Source organism: Oncorhynchus masou, chromosome 5 (genome assembly GCF_036934945.1).
Source record: "Oncorhynchus masou masou isolate Uvic2021 chromosome 5, UVic_Omas_1.1, whole genome shotgun sequence".
NCBI lineage: Eukaryota > Metazoa > Chordata > Actinopteri > Salmoniformes > Salmonidae > Oncorhynchus > Oncorhynchus masou.
The window spans coordinates 201,324-228,684 of record NC_088216.1 but is presented as its reverse complement, the minus strand read 5'-3'; the positions used below and the strand labels follow the sequence as shown (position 1 = coordinate 228,684).

General features: G+C 37.1%; 1 protein-coding gene across 2 annotated transcripts in view; it reads left to right on the top strand.

The window, feature by feature from the left end:
* Positions 1 to 27,361, top strand: part of ern2 (endoplasmic reticulum to nucleus signaling 2) — an 89,890-nt gene that overhangs the window by 49,028 nt on the left and 13,501 nt on the right. For both annotated transcript variants that reach the window (XM_064958708.1, XM_064958700.1), the window contains exons 16-21: positions 530 to 719; positions 10,902 to 10,998; positions 12,903 to 13,102; positions 21,023 to 21,179; positions 21,274 to 21,401; positions 22,020 to 22,143. In XM_064958708.1, coding sequence (XP_064814780.1) covers positions 530 to 719; positions 10,902 to 10,998; positions 12,903 to 13,102; positions 21,023 to 21,179; positions 21,274 to 21,401; positions 22,020 to 22,143 — 896 coding nt within the window. The remainder of the gene's footprint in view (positions 1 to 529; positions 720 to 10,901; positions 10,999 to 12,902; positions 13,103 to 21,022; positions 21,180 to 21,273; positions 21,402 to 22,019; positions 22,144 to 27,361) is intronic.

Sequence of the window (27,361 nt, the reverse complement as noted above, 5' to 3'; positions counted from 1 at the left end):
CCCCCCACACCAGACAATTTGAATTCTCTGCATTGTATTCTGTCATTTTATTCATAACAATATTGTGTATTCATGACACAGTCATTATATATTCATGATATAGTTATAATTTATTCATAATTTATTCATGATATAGTTATGATATAGTCATGATATATTAATGATATAGTTATAATTTATTCATTATTTATTAATGATATAGTTATGATATAGTCATGATATATTAATGATATAGTTATAATTTATTCGTAATTTATTCATGATATAGTTATGATATAGTCATGATATATTAATGATATAGTTATAATTTATTCATTATTTATTAATGATATAGTTATGATATAGTCATTATATATTAATGATATAGTTATAATTTATTAATTAGTTATTATTGATATAGTTATGATATGGTCATTACATATTAATGATACAGTTATATATTAATTATATATATATATATATTCATGACAAAGTCATGACATAGTCATTATATATTCATGATAAGTTCCTGATATGTGTAATCTTCCAGGGGCCATTTTGACGGCCGTCGCGTGGCGGTGAAACGGATCCTTCCAGAGTGTTTTGACGTTGCAGAGCGAGAGGTCCAGCTGCTCCGGGAATCGGACGAACATCCAAACGTCATCAGATACTACTGCACCGAGAGAGACAAACTGTTCACCTACATCGCTATAGAACTGTGTGCTGCTACGCTACAACAGGTAGGTAGATACTACTGCACCGAGAGAGACAAACTGTTCACCTACAACCTGGTAGTGTATATATATAACCTGGTAGTGTGTATATATATATAACCTGGTAGTGTGTATATAACCTGGTAGTGTATATATATATAACCTGGTAGTGTATATATATATATAACCTGGTAGTGTATATATATAACCTGGTAGTGTGTATATAACCTGGTAGTGTATATATATAACCTGGTAGTGTATATATAACCTGGTAGTGTATATATAACCTGGTAGTGTGTGTATATAACCTGGTAGTGTATATATAACCTGGTAGTGTATATATATAACCTGGTAGTGTGTATATAACCTGGTAGTGTATATATAACCTGGGAGTGTGTGTATATATATATATATATATATATATATATATATATATATATATATATATATATATATATATATATATATATATATATATATATATATAACCTGGTAGTGTGTATATAACCTGGTAGTGTGTATATAACCTGGTAGTGTATATATAATCTGGTAGTGTATATATAACCTGGTAGTGTGTATATAACCTGGTAGTGTGTGTATATAACCTGGTAGTGTATATATAATCTGGTAGTGTATATATAATCTGGTAGTGTGTATATAACCTGGTAGTGTGTATATAACCTGGTAGTGTGTGTATATAACCTGGTAGTGTGTGTATATAACCTGGTAGTGTGTATATATAACCTGGTAGTGTATATATAACCTGGTAGTGTGTATATATAACCTGGTAGTGTATATATAATCTGGTAGTGTGTATATAACCTGGTAGTGTATATGTATATAACCTGGTAGTGTATATATAATCTGGTAGTGTATATATAATCTGGTAGTGTGTATATAGCCTGGTAGTGTATATTTATATAACCTGGTTGTGTGTATATATATATTACCTGGTAGTGTATATATACCCTGGTAGTGTATATATATAAATAACCTGGTAGTGTATATATATAACATTTACATTTAAGTCATTTAGCAGACGCTCTTATCCAGAGCGATTTACAAATTGGTGAATTCACCTTCTGACATCCAGTGGAACAGCCACTTTACAATAGTGCATCTAAATCATTTAAGGGGGGGGGGAGAAGGATTACTTTATCCTATCCTAGGTATTCCTTGAAGAGGTGGGGTTTCAGGTGTCTCCGGAAGGTGGTGATTGACTCCGCTGTCCTGGCGTCAGTTATAACCTGGTAGTGTATATATAACCTGGTAGTGTATATATATAACCTGGTAGTGTATATATATAACCTGGTTGTTTGTGTATATATAACCTGGTAGTGTATATATATATATATATATATATATATAACCTGGTAGTGTATATATATATATATATATAACCTGGTAGTGTATATATATATAACCTGGTAGTGTATATATAACCTGGTAGTGTGTATATAACCTGGTAGTGTGTGTATATAATCTGGTAGTGTGTGTATAACCTGGTAGTGTATATATATATATAACCTGGTAGTGTATATATAACCTGGTAGTGTGTATATATATCCTGGTAGTGTATATATAACCTGGTAGTGTATATATATAACCTGGTTGTTTGTGTATATATAACCTGGTAGTGTATATATATATATATATATATATATATATATAACCTGGTAGTGTATATATATATAACCTGGTAGTGTATATATAACCTGGTAGTGTATATATAACCTGGTAGTGTATATATATATAACCTGGTAGTGTGTATATAACCTGGTAGTGTGTATATATAACCTGGTAGTGTATATATAACCTGGTAGTGTGTATATAACCTGGTAGTGTATATATATAACCTGGTAGTGTGTATATAACCTGGTAGTGTGTATATAACCTGGTAGTGTATATATATATATATATAACCTGGTAGTGTGTATATAACCTGGTAGTGTGTGTATATAATCTGGTAGTGTGTGTATAACCTGGTAGTGTATATATATATATAACCTGGTAGTGTATATATAACCTGGTAGTGTGTATATATATCCTGGTAGTGTATATATAACCTGGTAGTGTACATATATAACCTGGTTGTTTGTGTATATAACCTGGTAGTGTATATATAACCTGGTAGTGTATATATATATATAACCTGGTAGTGTATATATATATAACCTGGTAGTGTATATATAACCTGGTAGTGTATATATATATAACCTGGTAGTGTGTATATAACCTGGTAGTGTATATATATAACCTGGTAGTGTATATATAACCTGGTAGTGTGTATATAACCTGGTAGTGTATATATATAACCTGGTAGTGTGTATATAACCTGGTAGTGTGTATATAACCTGGTAGTGTGTATATATAACCTGGTAGTGTATATATATATATATATAACCTGGTAGTGTGTATATAACCTGGTAGTGTGTGTATATAATCTGGTAGTGTGTGTATAACCTGGTAGTGTATATATATATATATAACCTGGTAGTGTGTATATAACCTGGTAGTGTGTATATATAACCTGGTAGTGTATATATATATATAACCTGGTAGTGTGTATATAACCTGGTAGTGTGTATATAGCCTGGTAGTGTATATTTATATAACCTGGTCGTGTGTGTATATATATAACCTGGTAGTGTATATATAACCTGGTAATGTATATATATATATATAAATAACCTGGTAGTGTATATATAACCTGGTAGTGTGTATATATATCCTGGTAGTGTGTATATATTACCTGGTAGTGTATATATAACCTGGTTGTGTGTATATATATAACCTGGTAGTGTATGTATAACCTGGTAGTGTATATATAACCTGGTAGTGTATATATACATAACCTGGAAGTATATATATATATAACCTGGTTGTGTGTATATAACCTGGAAGTGTATATATATATAACCTGGTAGTGTATATATAACCTGGTAGTGTGTATATATAACCTGGTATTGTGTATATATATATATATAACCTGGTAGTGTGTATATAACCTGGTAGTGTGTATATAACCTGGCAGTGTGTATATAACCTGGTAGTGTATATATATAAATAACCTGGTAGTGTATATATAACCTGGTAGTGTGTATATAACCTGGTAGTGTATATATAACCTGGTAGTGTGTATATAACCTGGTAGTGTATATATAACCTGGTAGTGTATATATATAACCTGGTTGTGTGTATATATAACATGGTAGTGTATATATAACCTGGTAGTGTGTATATAACCTGGTAGTGTGTATATAACCTGGTAGTGTATATATATAACCTGGTAGTGTGTATATAACCTGGTAGTGTGTGTATATAATCTGGTAGTGTGTATATAACCTGGTAGTACGTATATATAACCTGGTAGTGTGTATATATAACCTGGTAGTGTGTATATATAACCTGGTAGTGTGTATATATAACCTGGTAGTGTGTATATATAACCTGGTAGTGTGTATATAACCTGGTAGTGTGTATATAACCTTGTAGTGTGTATATAACCTGGTAGTGTGTATATAACCTGGTAGTGTGTATATAACCTGGTAGTGTGTTTATATAATCTGGTAGTGTGTATATAACCTGGTAGTGCGTATATATAACCTGGTTGTGTGTATATATAACCTGGTAGTGTGTGTATAACCTGGTAGTGTGTATATATAACCTGGTAGTGTATATATAATCTTGTAGTGTGTATATAACCTTGTAGTGTGTATATATATACATAACCTGGTAGTGTGTATATATAACCTGGTAGTGTATATATATATAAATAACTTGGTAGTGTATATATAACCTGGTAGTGTGTATATATATATAACCTGGTAGTGTATATATAACCTGGTAGTGTATATATATATATATATATAACCTGGTAGTGTGTGTATAACCTGGTAGTGTGTATATATAACCTGGTAGTGTATATATAATCTTGTAGTGTGTATATAACCTTGTAGTGTGTATATATATACATAACCTGGTAGTGTGTATATATAACCTGGTAGTGTATATATATATAAATAACTTGGTAGTGTATATATAACCTGGTAGTGTGTATATATATATATAACCTGGTAGTGTATATATAACCTGGTAGTGTATATATATATAAATAACCTGGTAGTGTATATATAACCTGGTAGTGTATATATAACCTGGTAGTGTATATATATAACCTGGTAGTGTGTATATATAACCTGGTAGTGTGTATATAACCTGGTAGTGTGTGTATATAACCTGGTAGTGTGTGTATATAACCTGGTAGTGTGTATATATAACCTGGTATTGTGTATATATATGTATATATATAACCTGGTAGTGTGTATATAACCTGGTAGTGTGTGTATATAACCTGGTAGTGTATATATATAATCTGGTAGTGTGTGTATATAACCTGGTAGTGTGTATATATAATCTGGTAGTGTATATATATATATATATAACCTGGTAGTGTGTATATATAATATGGTAGTGTATATATATAATATGGTAGTGTATATATATATAATATGGTAGTGTATATATGTAACCTGGTAGTGTATATATAACCTGGTAGTGTGTATATAACCTGGTAGTGTGTATATATAATATGGTAGTGTGTATATATATAACCTGGTAGTGTATATATAACCTGGTAGTGTGTATATATAATCTGGTAGTGTGTATATATAACCTGGTAGTGTGTATATATAACATGGTAGTGTATATATATAACCTGGTAGTGTATATATATAATCTGGTAGTGTGTATATATAACCTGGTAGTGTGTATATAATCCGGTAGTGTGTATATATAATATGGTAGTGTATATATAATATGGTAGTGTATATATAATATGGTAGTGTGTATATATAATCTGGTAGTGTGTATATATAACCTGGTAGTGTGTATATATAACATGGTAGTGTATATATATAACCTGGTAGTGTATATATATAATCTGGTAGTGTGTATATATAACCTGGTAGTGTGTATATAATCCGGTAGTGTGTATATATAATATGGTAGTGTATATATAATATGGTAGTGTATATATAATATGGTAGTGTGTATATATAATCTGGTAGTGTGTATATATAACCTGGTAGTGTGTATATATAACATGGTAGTGTATATATATAACCTGGTAGTGTATATATATAATCTGGTAGTGTGTATATATAACCTGGTAGTGTGTATATAATCCGGTAGTGTGTATATATAATATGGTAGTGTATATATAATATGGTAGTGTATATATAATATGGTAGTGTGTATATATATATATATATATATATATATATATATATATATATATATATATATATATATATATATATATATATATATATATATATATAACCTGGTAGTGTATATATAACCTGGTAGTGTATATATAACCTGGTAGTGTATATATATATATAACCTGGTAGTGTATATATATATATAACCTGGTAGTGTATATATATAAATAACCTGGTAGTGTGTATATATAACCTGGTAGTGTGTATATATAACCTGGTAGTGTGTATATAACCTGGTTGTGTGTATATATAACCTGGTAGTGCATATATATAAATAACCTGGTAGTGTATATATAACCTGGTAGTGTGTATATAACCTGGTAGTGTATATATAACCTGGTAGTGTGTATATAACCTGGTAGTGTATATATATAACCTGGTAGTGTGTATATATCCTGGTAGTGTATATATAACCTGGTTGTGTGTATATATTACCTGGTAGTGTATATATAACCTGGTAGTGTGTGTATAACCTGGTAGTGTGTATATATAACCTGGTAGTGTATATATAATCTTGTAGTGTGTATATAACCTTGTAGTGTGTATATATATACATAACCTGGTAGTGTGTATATATAACCTGGTAGTGTATATATATATAAATAACTTGGTAGTGTATATATAACCTGGTAGTGTGTATATATATATAACCTGGTAGTGTATATATAACCTGGTAGTGTATATATATATATATATATAACCTGGTAGTGTGTGTATAACCTGGTAGTGTGTATATATAACCTGGTAGTGTATATATAATCTTGTAGTGTGTATATAACCTTGTAGTGTGTATATATATACATAACCTGGTAGTGTGTATATATAACCTGGTAGTGTATATATATATAAATAACTTGGTAGTGTATATATAACCTGGTAGTGTGTATATATATATATAACCTGGTAGTGTATATATAACCTGGTAGTGTATATATATATAAATAACCTGGTAGTGTATATATAACCTGGTAGTGTATATATAACCTGGTAGTGTATATATATAACCTGGTAGTGTGTATATATAACCTGGTAGTGTGTATATAACCTGGTAGTGTGTGTATATAACCTGGTAGTGTGTGTATATAACCTGGTAGTGTGTATATATAACCTGGTATTGTGTATATATATGTATATATATAACCTGGTAGTGTGTATATAACCTGGTAGTGTGTGTATATAACCTGGTAGTGTATATATATAATCTGGTAGTGTGTGTATATAACCTGGTAGTGTGTATATATAATCTGGTAGTGTATATATATATATATATATAACCTGGTAGTGTGTATATATAATATGGTAGTGTATATATATAATATGGTAGTGTATATATATATAATATGGTAGTGTATATATGTAACCTGGTAGTGTATATATAACCTGGTAGTGTGTATATAACCTGGTAGTGTGTATATATAATATGGTAGTGTGTATATATAACCTGGTAGTGTGTATATATAACATGGTAGTGTATATATATAACCTGGTAGTGTATATATATAATCTGGTAGTGTGTATATATAACCTGGTAGTGTGTATATAATCCGGTAGTGTGTATATATAATATGGTAGTGTATATATAATATGGTAGTGTATATATAATATGGTAGTGTGTATATATAATATGGTAGTGTGTATATATAATCTGGTAGTGTGTATATATAACCTGGTAGTGTGTATATATAACATGGTAGTGTATATATATAACCTGGTAGTGTATATATATAATCTGGTAGTGTGTATATATAACCTGGTAGTGTGTATATAATCCGGTAGTGTGTATATATAATATGGTAGTGTATATATAATATGGTAGTGTATATATAATATGGTAGTGTGTATATATAATCTGGTAGTGTGTATATATAACCTGGTAGTGTGTATATATAACATGGTAGTGTATATATATAACCTGGTAGTGTATATATATAATCTGGTAGTGTGTATATATAACCTGGTAGTGTGTATATAATCCGGTAGTGTGTATATATAATATGGTAGTGTATATATAATATGGTAGTGTATATATAATATGGTAGTGTGTATATATATATATATATATATATATATATATATAACCTGGTAGTGTATATATAACCTGGTAGTGTATATATATATATAACCTGGTAGTGTATATATATATATATATAACCTGGTAGTGTATATATATAAATAACCTGGTAGTGTATATATAACCTGGTAGTGTGTATATATAACCTGGTAGTGTGTATATAACCTGGTTGTGTGTATATATAACCTGGTAGTGCATATATATAAATAACCTGGTAGTGTATATATAACCTGGTAGTGTGTATATAACCTGGTAGTGTATATATATAACCTGGTAGTGTGTATATAACCTGGTAGTGTGTATATAACCTGGTTGTGTGTATATATAACCTGGTAGTGCATATATATATATATATATATATATATATATATATATATATATATATATATATATATATATATATATATATAAATAAATAAATAAATAAATAAATAAATAAATAACCTGGAAGTATATTTATATAACCTGGAAGTATATAACCCGGTAGTGTAGTCATATAACCTGGTAGTGTATATATAACCTGGTAGTGTATATATATAACCTGGTAGTGTGTATATATAACCTGGTAGTATATATATATAACCTGGTAGTGTATATATGTAACCTGGTAGTGTATATATATATAACCTGGTAGTGTATATATAACCTGGTAGTGTGTATATATAACCTGGTAGTGTGTATATATATATAACCTGGTAGTATATATATATAACCTGGTAGTGTGTATATATAACCTGGTAGTGTATATATATAACCTGGTAGTATATATATATATAACCTGGTAGTGTATATATAACCTGGTAGTGTGTATATATAACCTGGTAGTGTGTATATATATATAACCTGGTAGTATATATATATAACCTGGTAGTATATATATATAACCTGGTAGTGTATATATATAACCTGGTAGTGTGTATATATATATAACCTGGTAGTGTGTATATATTTATAACCTGGTAGTATATATATATAACCTGGTAGTATATATATATAACCTGGTAGTATATATATATAACCTGGTAGTGTGTATATATAACCTGGTAGTGTGTATATATATATAACCTGGTAGTGTGTGTATATATATATAACCTGGTAGTATATATATATATAACCTGGTAGTGTGTATATATAACCTGGTAGTGTATATATATAACCTGGTAGTGTATATATATAACCTGGTAGTGTATATATATAACCTGGTAGTATATATATATAACCTGGTAGTGTATATATAACCTGGTAGTGTATATATATAACCTGGTAGTGTATATATAACCTGGTAGTGTGTATATATAACCTGGTAGTGTATATATATAACCTGGTAGTGTATATATATAACCTGGTAGTATATATATATAACCTGGTAGTGTGTATATATAACCTGGTAGTGTATATATATAACCTGGTAGTATATATATATAACCTGGTAGTGTATATATATATATAACCTGGTAGTGTATATATAACCTGGTAGTGTATATATAACCTGGTAGTATATATATATATATATATATAACCTGGTAGTGTATATATAACCTGGTAGTGTATATATAACCTGGTAGTATATATATATATATATATATATATATATATATATATATATATATATATATATATATATATAATATAACCTGGTAGTGTATATATAACCTGGTAGTATGTATATATAACCTGGTAGTGTATATATAACCTGGTAGTGTGTATATATAACCTGGTAGTGTATATATATATAACCTGGTAGTGTATATATATAACCTGGTAGTATATATATATAACCTGGTAGTGTGTATATATAACCTGGTAGTGTATATATATATAACCTGGTAGTGTATATATATATAACCTGGTAGTGTGTATATATAACCTGGTAGTGTATATATATATAACCTGGTAGTGTATATATATAACCTGGTAGTATATATATATAACCTGGTAGTGTGTGTATATATAACCTGGTAGTGTATATATATAACCTGGTAGTATATATATATAACCTGGTAGTGTATATATATATATATATAACCTGGTAGTGTATATATAACCTGGTAGTATATATATATATATATATATATATATATATATATATATATATATATATATATAACCTGGTAGTGTATATATAACCTGGTAGTGTGTATATATAACCTGGTAGTGTATATATATATAACCTGGTAGTGTATATATATAACCTGGTAGTATATATATATAACCTGGTAGTGTGTATATATAACCTGGTAGTGTATATATATATAACCTGGTAGTGTATATATATAACCTGGTAGTGTGTATATATAACCTGGTAGTGTATATATATATAACCTGGTAGTATATATATATAACCTGGTAGTGTGTGTATATATAACCTGGTAGTGTATATATATAACCTGGTAGTATATATATATAACCTGGTAGTGTGTATATATATATATATATAACCTGGTAGTGTATATATAACCTGGTAGTGTATATATAACCTGGTAGTATATATATATATATATATAACCTGGTAGTGTATATATAACCTGGTAGTGTATATATAACCTGGTAGTATATATATATATATATATATATATAACCTGGTAGTGTATATATAACCTGGTAGTATATATATAACCTGGTAGTGTATATATATAACCTGGTAGTGTGTATATATAACCTGGTAGTGTATATATATATATCCTGGTAGTGTATATATATATATATAACCTGGTAGTGTATATATAACCTGGTAGTGTATATATATATATATAAATAACCTGGTAGTGTATATATAACCTGATAGTATATATATATAACCTGGTAGTGTATATATGTAATGTTTATAACATGTGTGTTCTCTACTGTCCCCAGTATGTGGAAGATCCGTCGTGCCATGCTGGTCTCAGCCCTGTCACTGTACTACAACAGACCATGTGTGGTCTCAGCCACCTCCACTCACTAAACATAGGTAGTATATACAGCTGTCTGTCCGTCCGTCCGACCCGACCCCTTCCTTCCTACCCACCTACCTACCCACCTACCTACCTACCTACCTACCTACCTACCTACCTACCTACCTACCTACCTACCTTGGTCTCAGCCACCTCCACTCACTAAACATAGGTAGTATATACAGCTGTCTGTCCGTCCATCCGACACCCACCCACCCACCTACCTACCTACCCACCCACCTACCTACCTACCTTCCTTCCTTCCTTGCTGTCACCTCCACTCACCCAAAATAAAGTTCCAGTCAAAAGTTTGGACACACCTACTCATTCAAAGTTTTTTATTTAAAACTATTTTCTACATTAATAATAATTATAGTGATAATAGTGAAGACATCAAAACTATGGCATTCAACATAAGGAATCATGTAGGAACCAAAAAAGTGTATAATTTTTAATACACGATAAACCACAACATTGTAGAATAATTGTGAAGACATCAAAACTATGAAATAACACATATGGAATCATGTGGGACCCAAAAAGTTTAAACAAATCAAAATATATTTTATATTTGAGATTCTTTAAATAGCCACCCTGCCTCGATGACAGCTTTGTACACTCTTGGCATTCTCTCAACCAGCTTCATATGGTAGTCACCTGGAATGCATTTCAATTAACAGGTGTGTCTTGTTAAAAGTTAATTTCGGGGATTTCTTTCCTTCTCAATGTGTTTTAGCCAATCAGTTGTGTTGTGACAAGGTAGGGATGGTTTACAGAAGATAGTCCTATTTGGTAAAAGACCAAGTCCATATTATGGCAAGAACAGCTCAAATAAGAAAAGAGAAACGACAGTCCATCACTACTTTGAGGCATGAAGGTCAGTCAATACGGAAAGTTTCAAGAACTTTGAAAGTTTCTTCAAGTGCAGTCGCAAAAACCATCAAGCGCTATGATGAAACTAGCTCTCATGAGGACCGCCACAGGAAAGGAAGACCCAGAGTTACCTCTGCTGCAGAGGATAAGTTTATTAGATTTTTACAGCCCAAATAAATGCTTCACAGAGTTGAAGTAACAGACATCAACTGTTCGGAGGAGACGGTGAATCAGGCCTTTATAGTTGAATTGCTACGAAAGGACACCAATAAGGAGAAGAGACTTGCTTGGACCAAGAAACACGAGCAATGGATATTAGACTGGTGGAAATCTGTCCTTCGGTCTGATGAGTCCAAATTTATTATTTTTGGTTCCAACCGCCGTGTCTTAGTGAGGTGCACAGATGATCTCCGTATGTGTGGTTCCCACCGTGAAGCATGGAGGAGGAGGTGCTATGGTGTGGGGCTGCTCTGCTGGTGACTTATTTAGAATTCAAGGCACACTTACCCAGCATGGCTACCACAGCATTCTGCAGTGATATACCATCCCATCTGGTTTGGGCTTAGTGTTTGTTTTTCAACAGGACAATGACCCAACACACCTCCAGGCTGTGTAAGGGCTATTTGACCATGAAGGAGAGTGATGGAGAGTGATGGAGTGCTGCATCAGATGACCTGGCATCCACGTCCTAAACCACATCTTAGACTCGAGGCTGGACTTGGATTCAAACACAAGGGACTCGAGACTGGACTCAGACTCAAACACAAGGGACTCGAGACTCTCGGTGATTTGACAACACCACTGTTGACACCTCTCTCCCTCCATTTGTTAACTTCTCTCTCTCTCCCCCTCTCTCCATCTCTCCCCTTGCTTTCTCTCTCTCCCCTTGCTTTCTCTCTCTCCCCTTGCTTTCTCTCTCTCCATCTCTTCTCTCTCTCTCTCTCCGGTCTCTCTCTCTCCGGTCTCTCTCTCTCCGGTCTCTCTCTCTCCGGTCTCTCTCTCTCTCATCTCTCCATCTCTCTCTCTCTCCATCTCTCTCTCTCTCCAGTCCACAGGGATCTGAAGCCTCGTAACATCCTGTTGTCTCAGCCAGGGCCCCTGGGGCGGGTGAGAGCGCTGATATCAGACTTCGGCCTGTGTAAAAAGATCCCTGAGGGAAGGACTAGTTTCTCTCTCCGCTCGGGGATACCGGGGACAGAGGGGTGGATCGCCCCGGAAGTACTGCTGGACACACCGGGAAACAACCCGGTGAGAGATAAAGACACACACACACCAACACACACACACACACACACACACACACACACACACACACACACACACACACACACACACACACACACACACACACACACACACATAGTGAATAAAGTAATTAATTATTTAAATACTATAAGGTAGGGCAAGTATTATAGTACTACTCTCTCTAGTGGGTTCTACTACTACTATAATACTAGTCTCTCTAGTGGGTTCTACTACTACTACAATACTACTCCTCTCTAGTGTGATCTACTACTACTATAATACTACTCCTCTCTCTAGTGTGTTCTACTACTACTATAATACTACTCCTCTCTTTCTAGTGTGTTCTACTACTACTATTATACTACTCCTCTCTCTAGTGTGTTCTACTACTACTATAATACTACTCCCCTCTCTCTCTAGTGTGTTCTACTACTACTATAATACTACTCCTCTCTCTAGCGTGTTCTACTACTACTATAATACTACTCCTCTCTAGTGTGTTCTACTACTACTATAATACTACTCCTCTCTCTCTCTAGTGTGTTCTACTACTACTATAATACTACTCCTCTCTAGTGTGTTCTACTACTACTATAATACTACTCCTCTCTAGTGTGTTCTACTACTACTATAATACTACTCCTCTCTCTCTCTAGTGTGTTCTACTACTACTATAATACTACTCCTCTCTAGTGTGTTCTACTACTACTATAATACTACTCCTCTCTAGTGTGTTCTACTACTACTATAATACTACTCCTCTCTCTCTCTAGTGTGTTCTACTACTACTATAATACTACTCCTCTCTCTCTCTCTCGTGAGTTCTACTACTACTATAATACTACTCCTCTCTCTAGTGTGTTCTACTACTACTATATTACTACTCCTCTCTCTAGTGTGTTCTACTACTACTATAATACTACTCCTCTCTCTAGTGTGTTCTACTACTACTATATTACTACTCCTCTCTCTAGTGTGTTCTACTACTACTATAATACTACTCCTCTCTCTCGTGTGTTCTACTACTACTACTATAATACTACTCCTCCCTCTCTCTAGTGTGTTCTACTACAACTAGAATACTACTCCCCTCTCTCTAGTGTGTTCTACTACTACTATAATACTACTCCTCTCTCTAGTGTGTTCTACTACTACTATAATACTACTCCTCTCTCTAGTGTGTTCTACTACTACTATAATACTACTCCTCTCTAGTGTGTTCTACTTCTACTATAATACTACTCCTCTCTCTAGTGTGTTCTACTACTACTATAATACTACTCCTCTCTAGTGTGTTCTACTTCTACTATAATACTACTCCTCCCTCTCTCTAGTGTGTTCTACTACTACTACTATAATACTACTCCTCCCTCTCTCTAGTGTGTTCTACTACAACTATAATACTACTCCCCTCTCTCTAGTGTGTTCTACTACTACTATAATACTACTCCTCTCTCTAGTGTGTTCTACTACAACTATAATACTACTCCTCTCTCTAGTGTGTTCTACTACTACTATAATACTACTCCTCTCTAGTGTGTTCTACTACTACTATAATACTACTCCTCCCTCTCTCTAGTGTTCTACTACTACTATAATACTACTCCTCTCTCTAGTGTGTTCTACTACTACTATAATACTACTCCTCCCTCTCTCTAGTGTGTTCTACTACTACTATAATACTACTCCTCTCTCTAGTGTGTTCTACTACTACTATAATACTACTCCTCTCTCTCTCTAGTGTGTTCTACTACTACCATAATACTACTCCTCTCTCTAGTGTGTTCTACTACTACTATAATACTACTCCTCTCTCTCTCTCTCTAGTGTGTTCTACTACTACTATAATACTACTCCTCTCTCTAGTGTGTTCTACTACTACTATAATACTACTCCTCTCTAGTGTGTTCTACTACTACAATACTACTCCTCTCTCTCTAGTGTGTTCTACTACTACTATAATACTACTCCTCTCTCGAGTGTGTTCTACTACTACTATATTACTACTCCTCTCTCTAGTGTGTTCTACTACTACTATAATACTACTCCTCCCTCTCTCTAGTGTGTTCTACTACAACTATAATACTACTCCCCTCTCTCTAGTGTGTTCTACTACTACTATAATACTACTCCTCTCTCTAGTGTGTTCTACTACTACTATAATACTACTCCTCTCTCTAGTGTGTTCTACTACTACTATAATACTACTCCTCTCTCTCTCTCTCTCTAGTGTGTTCTACTACTACTATAATACTACTCCTCTCGCTAGTGTGTTCTACTACTACTATAATACTACTCCTCTCTCTAGTGTGTTCTACTACTACTATAATACTACTCCTCTCTCTAGTGTGTTCTACTACTACTATAATACTACTCCTCTCTCTCTCTAGTGTGTTCTACTACTACTATAATACTACTCCTCCCTCTAGTGTGTTGTATTACTACTATAATACTACTCCTCCCTCTCTCTAGTGTGTTCTACTACTACTACTATAATACTACTCCTCCCTCTCTCTAGTGTGTTCTACTACAACTATAATACTACTCCCCTCTCTCTAGTGTGTTCTACTACTACTATAATACTACTCCTCTCTCTAGTGTGTTCTACTACTACTATAATACTACTCCTCTCTCTGTGTTCTACTACTACTATAATACTACTCCTCTCTAGTGTGTTCTACTACTACTATAATACTACTCCTCCCTCTCTCTAGTGTTCTACTACTACTATAATACTACTCCTCTCTCTAGTGTGTTCTACTACTACTATAATACTACTCCTCCCTCTCTCTAGTGTGTTCTACTACTACTATAATACTACTCCTCTCTCTAGTGTGTTCTACTACTACTATAATACTACTCCTCTCTCTAGTGTGTTCTACTACTACCATAATACTACTCCTCTCTCTAGTGTGTTCTACTACTACTATAATACTACTCCTCTCTCTCTCTCTCTAGTGTGTTCTACTGCTACTATAATACTACTCCTCTCTCTAGTGTGTTCTACTACTACTATAATACTACTCCTCTCTAGTGTGTTCTACTACTACAATACTACTCCTCTCTCTCTCTAGTGTGTTCTACTACTACTATAATACTACTCCTCTCTCGAGTGTGTTCTACTACTACTCCTCTCTCTAGTGTGTTCTACTACTACTATATTACTACTCCTCTCTCTAGTGTGTTCTACTACTACTATAATACTACTCCTCCCTCTCTCTAGTGTGTTCTACTACAACTATAATACTACTCCCCTCTCTCTAGTGTGTTCTACTACTACTATAATACTACTCCTCTCTCTAGTGTGTTCTACTACTACTATAATACTACTCCTCTCTCTAGTGTGTTCTACTACTACTATAATACTACTCCTCTCTAGTGTGTTCTACTACTACTATAATACTACTCCTCTCTCTCTCTAGTGTGTTCTACTACTACTATAATGCTACTCCTCTCTCTCTCTATTGTGTTCTACTACTACTATAATACTACTCCTCTCTCTCTCTAGTGTGTTCTACTACTCCTCTCTCTCTCTAGTGTGTTCTACTACTACTATAATACTACTCCTCTCTCTAGTGTGTTCTACTACTACTATAATACTACTCCTCTCTCTAGTGTGTTCTACTACTATTATAATACTACTCCTCTCTCTCTCTAGTGTGTTCTACTACTACTATAATACTACTCCTCTCTCTAGTGTGTTCTACTACTACTATAATACTACTCCTCTCTCTCTAGTGTGTTCTACTACTACTAGAATACTACTCCTCTCTCTAGTGTGTTCTACTACTACTATAATACTACTTCTCTCTCTCTCTCTAGTGTGTTCTACTACTACTATAATACTACTCCTCTCTCTAGTGTGTTCTACTACTACTATAATACTACTCCTCTCTCTCTCTAGTGTGTTCTACTACTACTATAATACTACTCCTCCCTCTAGTGTGTTGTACTACTACTATAATACTACTCCTCCCTCTATCTAGTGTGTTCTACTACTACTATAATACTACTCCTCTCTCTAGTGTGTTCTACTACTACTATAATACTACTCCTCTCTCTCGTGTGTTCTACTACTACTATAATACTACTCCTCTCTAGTGCTTTCTACTTCTACTATAATACTACTCCTCTCTCTAGTGTGTTCTACTACTACTATAATACTACTCCTCTCTAGTGTGTTCTACTTCTACTATAATACTACTCCTCTCTCTAGTGTGTTCTACTACTACTACTATAATACTACTCCTCCCTCTCTCTAGTGTGTTCTACTACAACTATAATACTACTCCCCTCTCTCTAGTGTGTTCTACTACTACTATAATACTACTCCTCTCTCTAGTGTGTTCTACTACTACTATAATACTACTCCTCTCTCTCTCTAGTGTGTTCTACTACTACTATAATACTACTCCTCTCTAGTGTGTTCTACTACTACTATAATACTACTCCTCCCTCTCTCTAGTGTTCTACTACTACTATAATACTACTCCTCTCTCTAGTGTGTTCTACTACTACTATAATACTACTCCTCCCTCTCTCTAGTGTGTTCTACTACTACTATAATACTACTCCTCTCTCTAGTGTGTTCTACTACTACTATAATACTACTCCTCTCTCTAGTGTGTTCTACTACTACTATAATACTACTCCCCTCTCTCTCTAGTGTGTTCTACTACTACTATAATACTACTCCTCTCTCTAGTGTGTTCTACTTCTACTATAATACTACTCCCCTCTCTAGTGTGTTCTACTACTACTATAATACTACTCCCCTCTCTCTCTAGTGTGTTCTACTACTACTATAATACTACTCCCCTCTCTCTCTAGTGTGTTCTACTACTACTATAATACTACTCCTCTCTCTAGTGTGTTCTACTACTACTATAATACTACTCCTCTCTAGTGTGTTCTACTACTACAATACTACTCCTCTCTCTCTCTAGTGTGTTCTACTACTACTATAATACTACTCCTCTCTCTAGTGTGTTCTACTATAATACTACTCCTCCCTCTAGTGTGTTCTACTACTACTATAATACTACTCCTCCCTCTAGTGTGTTTGTTACGAATCCCTTTTGGCCCGACAGTCTAGGGGGGATGGTAATGAGACTCGTAACATAACTCATGCAAATTATTATTGTGACAAAGGAAAAGTGTGAACGAAATAAGCACGACAACTGAAATCTACCGTCAAACTCTAGGTTTATTTATAAACACACGGTAATGGGGGAGCAGGAAAAGGGGCTGAGCTGGACCCAAGGAAAGAAACAATAAGTATTCAAAAACACCCCTAAGCTAGACTAGCCTACTTTAACAACAGCTAACTAACTAACCAACAATACAGTGGGTGGTCCGCCCAGTTCTAACTAGTGTATTTAACAAAGTTCACCTACGGGTAGTGTATGCCCATGGGCGACTTGTCTTGGTTTCCCCCTTTTCCACCAGCAATCAAACACAAACACCATAACCAAAAACAATACTCACAGGTGATGACAAAGTGCTATGAGGTGCTTAAACAAAAGAGAGGTTAAGACACAAAGCGAGAGTGAAACACAGAGACCTACAGACATGGCATTTACAGAGAGATTGAGCTGAGCTGAGCTGGGCTCTAGAACAAACAAATGGGGTTTTTAAACCATGGGGAAGGAACTGTGATAGGTCAGGAAATTGGAGGAGGTGTGTCTTCTGATTGATGATTGATTGGGGAGTGATGATTTTCACCTGTGAGGGGAGAAGGAGAGAAAAGAAACACACACACAGGATACACACACACACAGGATACACACACACACACAGGATAACTGTATCCGTAACAGTGTTCTACTACTACTATAATACTACTCCTCTCTAGTGTGTTCTACTATAATACTACTCCTCTCTCTAGTGTGTTCTACTACTACTATAATACTACTCCTCTCTCTAGTGTGTTCTACTACTATAATACTACTCCTCTCTCTAGTGTGTTCTACTATAATACTACTCCTCTCTCTAGTGTGTTCTACTACTACTATAATACTACTCCTCTCTAGTGTGTTCTACTACTATAATACTACTCCTCTCTCTAGTGTGTTCTACTATAATACTACTCCTCTCTCTAGTGTGTTCTACTACTACTATAATACTACTCCTCTCTCTAGTGTGTTCTACTACTATAATACTACTCCTCTCTCTAGTGTGTTCTACTACTACTATAATACTACTCCTCTCTCTCTCTAGTGTGTTCTACTACTACTATAATACTACTCCTCTCTCTAGTGTGTTCTACTATAATACTACTCCTCCCTCTAGTGTATTCTACTACTACTATAATACTACTCCTCCCTCTAGTGTGTTCTACTACTACTATAATACTACTCCTCTCTAGTGTGTTCTACTACTACTATAATACTACTCCTCTCTCTAGTGTGTTCTACTACTACTATAATACTACTCCTCTCTCTAGTGTGTTCTACTACTACTATAATACTACTCCTCTCTCTAGTGTGTTCTACTACTACTATAATACTACTCCTCTCTCTAGTGTGTTCTACTACTACTATAATACTACTCCTCTCTCTCTCTAGTGTGTTCTACTACTACTATAATACTACTCCTCTCTCTCTCTAGTGTGTTCTACTACTACTATAATACTACTCCTCTCTCTAGTGTGTTCTACTACTACTATAATACTACTCCCCTCTCTCTCTAGTGTGTTCTACTACTACTATAATACTACTCCTCTCTCTTGTGTGTTCTACTACTACTATAATACTCCCCTCTCTCTCTAGTGTGTTCTACTACTACTATAATACTACTCTCTCTAGTGTGTTCTACTACTACTATAATGCTACTCCTCTCTCTAGTGTGTTCTACTACTACTATAATACTACTCTCTCTAGTGTGTTGTACTACTACTATAATACTACTCCTCCCTCTCTCTAGTGTGTTCTACTACTACTACTATAATACTACTCCTCCCTCTCTCTAGTGTGTTCTACTACACCTATAATACTACTCCCCTCTCTCTAGTGTGTTTTACTACTACTATAATACTACTCCTCTCTCTAGTGTGTTCTACTACTACTATAATACTACTCCTCTCTCTAGTGTGTTCTACTACTACTATAATACTACTCTCTCTAGTGTGTTCTACTACTACTATAATACTACTCCTCTCTAGTGTGTTCTACTACTACTATAATGCTACTCCTCTCTAGTGTGTTCTACTACTACTATAATACTACTCCTCTCTAGTGTGTTCTACTACTACTATAATGCTACTCCTCTCTAGTGTGTTCTACTACTACTATAATACTACTCCTATCTCTCGTGTGTTCTACTACTACTATAATGCTACTCCTATCTCTCGTGTGTTCTACTACTACTATAATGCTACTCCTCTCTCTAGTGTGTTCTACTACTACTATAATACTACTCCTCTCTCTAGTGTGTTCTACTACTACTATAATACTACTCCTCTCTCTAGTGTGTTCTACTACTACTATAATACTACTCTCTCTAGTGTGTTCTACTACTACTATAATACTACTCCTCTCTCTAGTGTGTTCTACTACTACTATAATACTACTCCTCTCTCTAGTGTGTTCTACTACTACTATAATACTACTCCTCTCTCTAGTGTGTTCTACTACTACTATAATACTCCCCTCTCTCTCTAGTGTGTTCTACTACTACTATAATACTACTCTCTCTAGTGTGTTCTACTACTACTATAATACTACTCCTATCTCTCGTGTGTTCTACTACTACTATAATACTACTTCTCTCTCTAGTGTGTTCTACTACTACTATAATACTACTCCTCTCTCTAGTATGTTCTACTACTACCATAATACTACTTCCTGTGTTCTAATACTACTATAATACTACTTCCTGTGTTCTACAGTGTTCTAACTATAATAATGTTGTGTCTCTCTCTAGACCCGTTGTGACCAGGCGGTGGATGTGTTCTCGGCAGGCTGTGTGTTCTACTACGTGGTCAGTAGGGGGCAGCACCCGTTTGGTGACACGCTACGACGCCAAGCTAACATCCTGACCGGGGAGTACTTCCTCACACACTTCCTGGATGACGTGCATGGTGGGTGTGTGTCGTCTGTCGTTTAGAGACTCTTGAGATTCTGTCATTCTGATTGAGAGCTGTGCTCTAATTGGCTGTGTTGTGTGTCCGTCAGATGACGTCATAGCGCGGGACCTGATAGAGCGAATGATCAACAGCGATCCAGAGTCCCGCCCCTCCACTTCCTCTATTCTTAAACACCCGTTCTTCTGGAGCCCTGATAAGCAACTTCAGTTCTTCCAGGTACCCCTCTACCCACCAACCCCTCTACCTCTACCCCTCTACCTCCCTACCCCTCTACCCCCCTGCCTCCCTACCCCTCTACCCCTCTATATCCCTACCCCTCTACCTCCCTACCCCTCTACCAAAGTATTTTCAACTTTTCATCTCGTAGATTCTGCTACACACAATAGAGGAAGAAAGTCTTCTAGAACTAACCGTTGAGAATCTAGATAGAGAATAGAGAATCTTAGAGGCTTCTCGAACTAACCGTTGAGAATCTAGATAGAGTCTTAGAGAGTCTTCTAGAACTAACTGTTGAGAATCTAGATAGAGAATAGAGGATCAGAGGGTCTTCTCTTCATGTCCTTGTGTGTTTGACGACAGCTGATAATCACAATAGGGCTCTCCTAAAACTAACTGTTGGAGGGACAAAAGTGTGATTGAGAATGAAATGACTTCTCATTATAGATCAGCCTAGTAAGTTGATATTTGACTGTAGTTTTAGTTAGTAGTTTTTTTTTTGATTCTACACCTGCATTGTTTGGGGTTTTAGGCAGGATTTCTGTACAGCACGTTGAGATATCAGCTCATGTATGAAGGGCTATATAAATACATTTGATTTGAAATTTGATTTGTTAGGATGTGAGTGACCGTATAGAGAAGGAACCCACAGACAGCACCATGGTGGTGAGGCTGGAGACAGCTGGCAGAGCTGTAGTACGAACCAACTGGAGAATGCACATCTCTGTTCCTTTGCAGACAGGTAACACACAAGACATGTAACACACCAGACAGACCAGACAGGTAACACACACCAGACAGGTAACACACACCAGACAGGTAACACATCAGACAGGTAACACACCAGACAGGTAACACACCAGACACACCAGACAGGTAACACACCAGACAGGTAACACACCAGACAGGTCAGACAGGTAACACACCAGACAGGTAACACACCAGACAGGTAACACATCAGACAGGTAATACACCAGACAGGTAACACACCAGACAGGTAACACACCAGACAGACCAGACAGGTAACACACCAGACACACCAGACAGGTAACACTTTAGACAGGTAACACACCAGACAGGTAACACACCAGACAGGTAACACACCAGACAGGTAACACACCAGACAGGTAACACACCAGACAGGTAACACACCAGACAGGTAACACACCAGACAGGTAACACACCAGACAGGTAACACATCAGACAGGTAACACACCAGACACACCTGACAGGTAACACACCAGACAGGTAACACACCAGACAGACCAGACAGGTAACACACCAGACACACCAGACAGGTAACACACCAGACAGGTAACACCCATCAGACAGGTAACACACCAGACAGGTAACACACCAGACAGGTTACACACACCAGACAGACCAGACAGGTCACACACCAGACAGGTAACACACCAGACAGACCAGACAGGTAACACACCAGACAGGTAACACACACCAGACAGGTAACACTTCAGACAGGTAACACCCATCAGACAGGTAACACACATCAGACAGGTAACACACCAGACAGGTAACACACCAGACAGGTAACACATCAGACAGGTAACACACCAGACAGACCAGACAGGTAACACACCAGACAGGTAACACAACAGACAGATAACACAACAGACAGGTAACACACCAGACAGGTAACACACCTGACACTCCAGACAGGTAACACACCTGACAGGTAACACGCCAGACAGGTAACACACCTGACAGGTAACACACCTGACAGGTAACACTTCAGACAGGTAACACTTCAGACAGGTAACACTTCAGACCGGTAACACTTCAGACCGGTAACACTTCAGACAGTTAACACACCAGACAGGTAACGCACCTGACACACCAGACAGGTAACACACCTGACTGGTAACACACCAGACAGGTACCACACCTGACAGGTAACACACCAGACAGGTAACACACCAGACATGTAACACTTCAGACAGGTAACACACCAGACAGGTAACACTTCAGACAGGTAACACACCATACAGACCAGACAGACCAGACAGGTAACACACCAGACAGGTAACACACCAGACAGACCAGACAGGTAACACACCATACAGGTAACACAACAGACAGACCAGACAGGTAACACACCAGACAGGTAACACACCAGACAGGTAACACACCAGACAGGTAACACACTAGACAGGTAACACACCAGACAGGTAACACACCAGACAGGTAACACACCAGACAGGTAACACGTCAGACAGGTAACACTTCAGACAGGTAACACGTCAGACAGGTAACACACCAGACAGATAACACTTCAGACAGGTAACACACCAGACAGGTAACACACCAGACAGGTAACAAACCAGACAGGTAACACACCAGACAGGTAACACACCAGACAGGTAACACACCAGACAGGTAATACACCAGACAGGTAACACACCAGACAGGTAACACACCAGACAGACCAGACAGGTAACACTTCAGACAGGTAACACACCGGACACACCAGACAGGTAACACTTCAGACAGGTAATACATCAGACAGGTAATACATCAGACAGGTAACACACCAGACAGGTAACACACCAGACACACCAGACAGGTAACACTTCAGACAGGTAACACACCAGACAGGTAACACACCAGACAGGTAACACACCAGACAGGTAACACTTCAGACAGGTAACACACCAGACACACCAGACAGGTAACACTTCAGACAGGTAACACACCAGACAGGTAACACTTCAGACAGGTAACACTTCAGACAGGTAACACTTCAGACAGGTAACACTTCAGACAGGTAACACTTCAGACAGGTAACACACCAGACACACCAGACAGGTAACACTTCAGACAGGTAACACTTCAGACAGGTAACACTTCAGACAGGTAACAAACCAGACAGGTAACACTTCAGACAGGTAACACTTCAGACAGGTAACACTTCAGACAGGTAACACACCAGACAGGTAATACACCAGACAGGTAACACACCAGACAGGTAACACACCAGACAGACCAGACAGGTAACACTTCAGACAGGTAACACACCAGACAGGTAATACATCAGACAGGTAATACATCAGACAGGTAACACACCAGACAGGTAACACACCAGACACACCAGACAGGTAACACTTCAGACAGGTAACACACCAGACAGGTAACACACCAGACAGGTAACACATCAGACAGGTAACACACCAGACAGGTAACACTTCAGACAGGTAACACACCAGACACACCAGACAGGTAACACTTCAGACAGGTAACACACCAGACAGTTAACACTTCAGACAGGTAACACTTCAGACAGGTAACACACCAGACAGGTAACACATCAGACAGGTAACACTTCAGACAGGTAACACACCAGACACACCAGACAGGTAACACTTCAGACAGGTAACACTTCAGACAGGTAACACTTCAGACAGGTAACACTTCAGACAGGTAACACACCAGACAGGTAACACACCAGACAGGTAACACACCAGACAGGTAACACACCATACAGGTAATACAACAGACAGACCAGACAGGTAACACACCAGACAGGTAACACATCAGACAGGTAACACACCAGACAGGTAACACTTCAGACAGGTAACACACCAGACACACCAGACAGGTAACACTTCAGACAGGTAACACACCAGACAGGTAACACTTCAGACAGGTAACACACCAGACAGGTAACACATCAGACAGGTAACACTTCAGACAGGTAACACACCAGACACACCAGACAGGTAACACTTCAGACAGGTAACACTTCAGACAGGTAACACACCAGACAGGTAACACACCAGACAGGTAACACACCAGACAGGTAACACACCAGACAGGTAACACACCATACAGGTAATACAACAGACAGACCAGACAGGTAACACACCAGACAGGTAACACACCAGACAGGTAACACACCAGACAGGTAACACACCAGACAGGTAACACATCAGACAGGTAACACACCAGACACATCTGACAGGTAACACACCAGACAGGTAACACACCAGACAGACCAGACAGGTAACACACCAGACACACCAGACAGGTAACACACCAGACAGGTAACACCCATCAGACAGGTAACACACCAGACAGGTAACACACCAGACAGGTTACACACACCAGACAGACCAGACAGGTCACACACCAGACAGGTAACACACCAGACAGACCAGACAGGTAACACACCAGACAGGTAACACACACCAGACAGGTAACACTTCAGACAGGTAACACCCATCAGACAGGTAACACACATCAGACAGGTAACACACCAGACAGGTAACACACCAGACAGGTAACACATCAGACAGGTAACACACCAGACAGACCAGACAGGTAACACACCAGACAGGTAACACAACAGACAGATAACACAACAGACAGGTAACACACCAGACAGGTAACACACCTGACACTCCAGACAGGTAACACACCTGACAGGTAACACTTCAGACAGGTAACACTTCAGACCGGTAACACTTCAGACCGGTAACACTTCAGACAGATAACACACCAGACAGTTAACACACCAGACAGGTAACGCACCTGACACACCAGACAGGTAACACACCTGACTGGTAACACACCAGACAGGTACCACACCTGACAGGTAACACACCAGACAGGTAACACACCAGACATGTAACACTTCAGACAGGTAACACACCAGACAGGTAACACTTCAGACAGGTAACACACCATACAGACCAGACAGACCAGACAGGTAACACACCAGACAGGTAACACACCAGACAGACCAGACAGGTAACACACCATACAGGTAACACAACAGACAGACCAGACAGGTAACACACCAGACAGGTAACACACCAGACAGGTAACACACCAGACAGGTAACACACTAGACAGGTAACACACCAGACAGGTAACACACCAGACAGGTAACACGTCAGACAGGTAACACGTCAGACAGGTAACACTTCAGACAGGTAACACTTCAGACAGGTAACACGTCAGACAGGTAACACACCAGACAGGTAACACTTCAGACAGGTAACACACCAGACAGGTAACACACCAGACAGGTAACAAACCAGACAGGTAACACACCAGACAGGTAACACACCAGACAGGTAACACACCAGACAGGTAATACACCAGACAGGTAACACACCAGACAGGTAACACACCAGACAGACCAGACAGGTAACACTTCAGACAGGTAACACACCGGACACACCAGACAGGTAACACTTCAGACAGGTAATACATCAGACAGGTAATACATCAGACAGGTAACACACCAGACAGGTAACACACCAGACACACCAGACAGGTAACACTTCAGACAGGTAACACACCAGACAGGTAACACACCAGACAGGTAACACACCAGACAGGTAACACTTCAGACAGGTAACACACCAGACACACCAGACAGGTAACACTTCAGACAGGTAACACACCAGACAGGTAACACACCAGACAGGTAACACTTCAGACAGGTAACACTTCAGACAGGTAACACTTCAGACAGGTAACACACCAGACAGGTAACACTTCAGACAGGTAACACTTCAGACAGGTAACACTTCAGACAGGTAACACTTCAGACAGGTAACAAACCAGACAGGTAACACTTCAGACAGGTAACACTTCAGACAGGTAACACACCAGACAGGTAACACACCAGACAGGTAACACACCAGACAGGTAACACACCAGACAGACCAGACAGGTAACACTTCAGACAGGTAACACACCGGACACACCAGACAGGTAACACTTCAGACAGGTAACACTTCAGACAGGTAATACATCAGACAGGTAATACATCAGACAGGTAACACACCAGACAGGTAACACACCAGACACAACAGACAGGTAACACTTCAGACAGGTAACACACCAGACAGGTAACACACCAGACAGGTAACACATCAGACAGGTAACACACCAGACAGGTAACACTTCAGACAGGTAACACACCAGACACA